At 48.5% G+C, this 4,851-nt stretch overlaps 1 protein-coding gene across 1 annotated transcript; it reads right to left on the reverse strand.

Moving 5' to 3' along the window:
* Positions 1–517: 517 nt before the first annotated feature.
* Positions 518–4,168, reverse strand: LOC147786082 (uncharacterized). The gene has a single exon (XM_087120909.1). The coding sequence runs from the start codon at positions 4,166–4,168 to the stop codon at positions 518–520; it is 3,651 nt and encodes a 1,216-aa protein (XP_086977035.1).
* Between the last annotated feature and the right edge of the window lie 683 nt (positions 4,169–4,851).

Consider the following 4,851-nt stretch of genomic DNA (forward strand, 5'->3'; position numbering starts at 1 on the left):
GTGCTTGAGGGTTTTTTCCTGCATAAGGATGATCAATAATATGGGGTAAGGCCGGTTGTCGTCCACTTACAATTTCAAAGGGACTCTTCCCTGTAGACGAGCTTGTTTGACAATTGAAGCAAAATTGGGCGACATCTAACAATTGTATCCAGTTCTTTTGGCGAGCGTCGACGAAGTGACGTAAGTATTCTTCGAGCAAGCAGTTGAACCGTTCTGTCTGTCCATCGGTTTGAGGGTGATAACTCGAGGAGATGTTCAAGGTTGTTCCCAAGAAAGCGAATAACTCAGTCCAGAATGTCCCAATGAATCTGCCATCCCTGTCACTAATGATGCTCGACGGAATGCCCCATAACTTTACAACGTGTTTGAAAAACAGTTGGGCTGTGAGTTCCGCCGAACATAATTTGGGAGTGGGGATGAACGTTGCATATTTTGAGAACCGGTCCACAATAACCAAGATGGCGTCATATTCCCCGACTTTTGGGAGGTGTGTTATGAAGTCCAGAGATACACTTTCCTAGGGTCTTGTTGGCACAGGTAGAGGTTCCAAGAGTCCAGAGACTTTGGCTTTCTCGACCTTATCCTGTTGGCAGATGAGGCACGTCTTGGTGTATTGCATGATGTCGTCTCGCATGTTTGGCCAGAAGTACCCCTTCTTTATTAGGGCGTATGTTCTTTGCCATCCCGGGTGTCCGGCCCATAAGGTGTCGTGACATTCTTGAATGAGCTTCTTCCTCAGTTCCCCCGTTCTTGGGACGTACAATCTGTTTCCTTTGGTTATCAGGAGGTCCCCCTCAACCCAGAACTGCCGTGTCTTTCCAGCCTTAGCTAGTTCGACAACGGCTTTGGCCGATGGGTCTTTGTGTAAATGTTCCTTGATGATGTCGCGCATCGATCCGTCGATCTTACTTGAATGAATATGGGCTAACATGCACAGGGCCGCATGTTCGCCCTTCCGACTCAGCGCGTCGGCTGCTTGATTACTCTTTCCCGCTTTGTGTTCGAACTTGAAGTCGAATTCAGCCAACGACTCCTGCCACCGGGCTTGTTTTGCTGTTAATTTTGGTTGATCAAAGAAGTGGCAAGTGGCGCTGTTATCCGTCTTCACTACGAACTGCGATCCTAAGAGGTACTGTCTCCAGACTCGAAGGCAGTGGACTACAGCCAGCATTTCTTTCTCGGAGACAGTGTATCTTCGTTCGGCATCGTTGAGCTTTCGACTTTCATAAGCGATGGGGTGGCCTTCTTGAATAAGGACCCCACCGAGAGCAAAGTCGGAAGCATCGGTTTCCACTTCAAATGGCTTTGTGACGTCAACCAACCCGAGGACAGGACCCCTCGTCATGGTTGTTTTCAGATTTTCAAAGGCCATTTGACAATCATTCGACCACGACCAAGGGTGGTCTTTCTTCAACAGCTCTGTCAATGGGGCGGCTCGTCGTGAAAACCCTTCGACGAACCGCCTATAGTAGTTGGCTAGTCCTAAGAAGGACCTCAACTCAGATACGGAAGTAGGAACCTTCCATTCTTGGATAGCTTTTATCTTGTCGCTATCCATACTGATTTGTCCACATCTGACGACATGTCCAAGGAAGTGGATGCATGTTTGTGCGAATGCACATTTCTCCTTCTTCACATACAGCTGATTCTGCCGGAGCTTGTCAAACACTAACTTCAAGTGCACTTTGTGTTCCTCGAGGGTTGTGCTGTAAACAACAATGTCGTCGAGGTATACTATGACGAACTGATCCAGGTATTCGTAGAAAACCTGGTTCATCAACGTGCAGAACGTAGCTGGGGCGTTTGTCAAGCCAAAGGGCATTACTAGGAATTCGAAGGCCCCATATCTTGTTACGCACGTCGTCTTGGGTTCGTCCCCTTCGGCAATACGTACTTGATAATATCCCGATCGTAAGTCCAATTTCGTGAAGTACTTGGCCCCGTGAAGTTGGTCGAACAAGTCAGATATTATCGGCAGAGGATATTTGTTGCGTACTGTCACCTTGTTTAAGGCTCTATAGTCTATGCACAGACGCAACGTCCCATCCTTCTTCTTCTGGAATAGTACGGGGGCTCCATAAGGGGCCTTTGCCGGGCGAATGAATCCCGCCTTCAGCAACTCGTCTAGTTGTTTCCTCAATTCGGCTAGCTCGGGTGGAGCCATCCGATATGCATTCTTTGCGGGCGGCTTAACCCCGGGGAGGAGTTCGATTTCGTGGTCAATGCCTCGACGAGGTGGTAGTGTTTGTGGTAGACTCTCTGGCATTATGTCGGTATAGCTGTCTAATACATCCTTGATTTCCTCTGGGACAGTCTCTTCGGTGGTTGCCTCTTCTATCAGTGGTATGGCCATGAAGGTAGGTTCCTCTCGTGCGAGTCCCCTTTTCAGCTGTATGGCCGAGATCATCCGAAGATTACCTGGTTGCTTGATGCTTGCAGGTATTACTGTGGGGTTACGGTCGGTGATCACCAAGCATTTCGCCAATGGCATTGGGATGACTTTGTGTTCTAGGAGGAACTCCATCCCAAGTACCACATCGAAGTCGTCCATGCGAACCACGACAAGGTCTAGCTCTCCAGTCCAATCCCCTATTTTGAAGGGGACTCCTTTGGAAACTCCCACAATAGGCAAGGCCTCGGAGTTGACGGCTTTCATCTTCCCCGGGTCTTTTCCTACGGTGAGTCCCAATCTTCTGGCTTCTTGATCAGCAATGAAGTTGTGGGTTGCTCCAGAGTCTATTAGAGTGCTCTTGCTCAGTCGAGAGTTTATGGTGGCATCTACGAACATAAGCCCTTTCTCTATTATCTCCTTCGGTTCGACTTTCCGTTGGAGGGCTAACAAGAATTTGAGTGCGCCCATTCGGGGGTTGTCGTGATCTTCTTTCTTGTCTAGCAAAGTCTCGACTCTTGCCTCATTGCTCTCTTGAATGGACACTTGGAGTGCAGTGAGAGAGGCCCGATGAGGACAGTAGGATACCTTGTGGGGGCCTTTACATAGCATGCATTGCAAAGGCGTCGTCGGGTGGTTCTTTTGGTGGTAAGGCCCTCGAGATGTCCCCGCTTGATTGTTCTGAGGAGGTCTATCCGTCCATCCATTCGATCTGTTGGGGCTTCCATTTCGATGGCCTGGTGGTCGGTATGGTTTGCCCCCATTGTTTGGGGCTAGTGTCGCTCTTCTTTGGGATCCTGCTTCGTTCCCACAGTCCACGAGTCTTTCGGCGCAGGCCATTGCGGCAGCTAGGGTTTGGACCCTGTTCTCATGTATCTTTGTTTTGGCCCACGGTTGTAGACCATTTATAAAGAAGAACACCTTGTCCTTCTCTGCTGTACCCCTGATATCCAGCATCAGGGTTGAGAATTGTCTAACGTAGTCCCGTATGTTTCCAGTGTGTTTCAGGGCTACTATTTTCTCCATTGCTATGTGTCCTGCGTTCTCGGGGAGGAATTGTTCCCTCAACTCTCTCTTGAGGTCCTCCCATGAGTCAATGGTGCACAATCCATCCTCGATGTCTTGCACCTTCGTACGCCACCACAGTTTGGCGTCGTCTACGAGATACATCGCAGCTACAGTCACCTTCTTGTCGTCGGTACAAGCCGTTGTGGCTTTGAAGTACTGTTCGACGTCAAAGATGAAGTTCTCCAACTCTTTGGCGTCCCGATTCCCTTTGAAGGCTCTAGGGTCTGGGAACCTTAGTTTGTTGGATCCGGCATTAGTTTGTCCAGCCGCGACACCTTCCACGGCTTTCATGGTAACTTCAATTCGAGTGCTCATGGCGGACATCCTTTCTTGGAGGTCGTCGACTGTTGATCTGAATTCATCAGCCAATCCATTGAACAAACTCATCATTGTGTTTTGTAGTACGTCGAACTCTTCGCCACGTCCCTCTTTGTGTGCGACAGAGCTATCCGGACTATTAGACGGTTTTGGGCTGCTCGTAGGAGCAACTCTTTCTTCGAGCGAGGTCACTCGAAACAACAGTTCTGCGATTGGCAACCCGTCTAGGCGGTTGCCCATTGCGTCGACTTGGACGACTTTCTCACTCAGTTCGGTCACCCGTGTTTCCAGGAAATGGAGGGTGTCAGGGACTTCTTTGAGGAACAGCATTTCCTCCTCTATTAGCGTAAGCCGATCGGCTTGTGCTTTGGGTGTCGACTTTGTCGTCGACATGATTTCGGTCTGTATGACGTTACGGAGCTAACAAAGCTCTGATACCACTTGACACAATCTCACTTTCGAAGGCAGCGGACTAGCGATTGTGCGGCACTCACTTTCCAGCGACAAGTGAGTTAAGCCAATTTGTTCTTGCGTCGCCTACGGCCAAGCGACGTACGGTCGAGCCTCTAGCCTCGGTTTTAAAAGAAGGTTTTAGAAAACGAGGAGAGAGAGAGATTTTTGAAAGAGAGATTTTAGAAAGAGACGTTATATAAGCAAGCAAGAGAAAGATAACAACGGCTTAGCATATATAACCTTGGGTAGGGAGAAGTTGACGACTAGTCATATCCCCCTATAGTACATTCTGGGCCATTTTAGTTCTGGCAGGCCTAGACATGATTTTCTTGAGGTGTCATACGCTCTAGAATTACAAAGGGAAAAACACTAGAATGAAAAGACATGACAAGGGTTTGGCTTGTCATGGGCATGCGGCCATGGGCAACAGGCCCTGGACAGGCATGACCGTGACACTCAGCATTTCTTGGTTTACCTACTTATCCTTATCCAATGACCACCAAATTTCTTGTAGAACCTCAACATGCTGTAATATGCTCAGCATTAAAATTTCTTAGGCAACGAAGTTCATCTAGTTGGTTATTTTAATGTTACTTAAATCCGTAGCAATTTGATCGGTTCAG

The sequence above is a fragment of the Cucurbita pepo genome, unplaced genomic scaffold (genome assembly GCF_057944985.1).
Source record: "Cucurbita pepo subsp. pepo isolate OVF unplaced genomic scaffold, ASM5794498v1 scafford_6, whole genome shotgun sequence".
Lineage (NCBI taxonomy): Eukaryota > Viridiplantae > Streptophyta > Magnoliopsida > Cucurbitales > Cucurbitaceae > Cucurbita > Cucurbita pepo.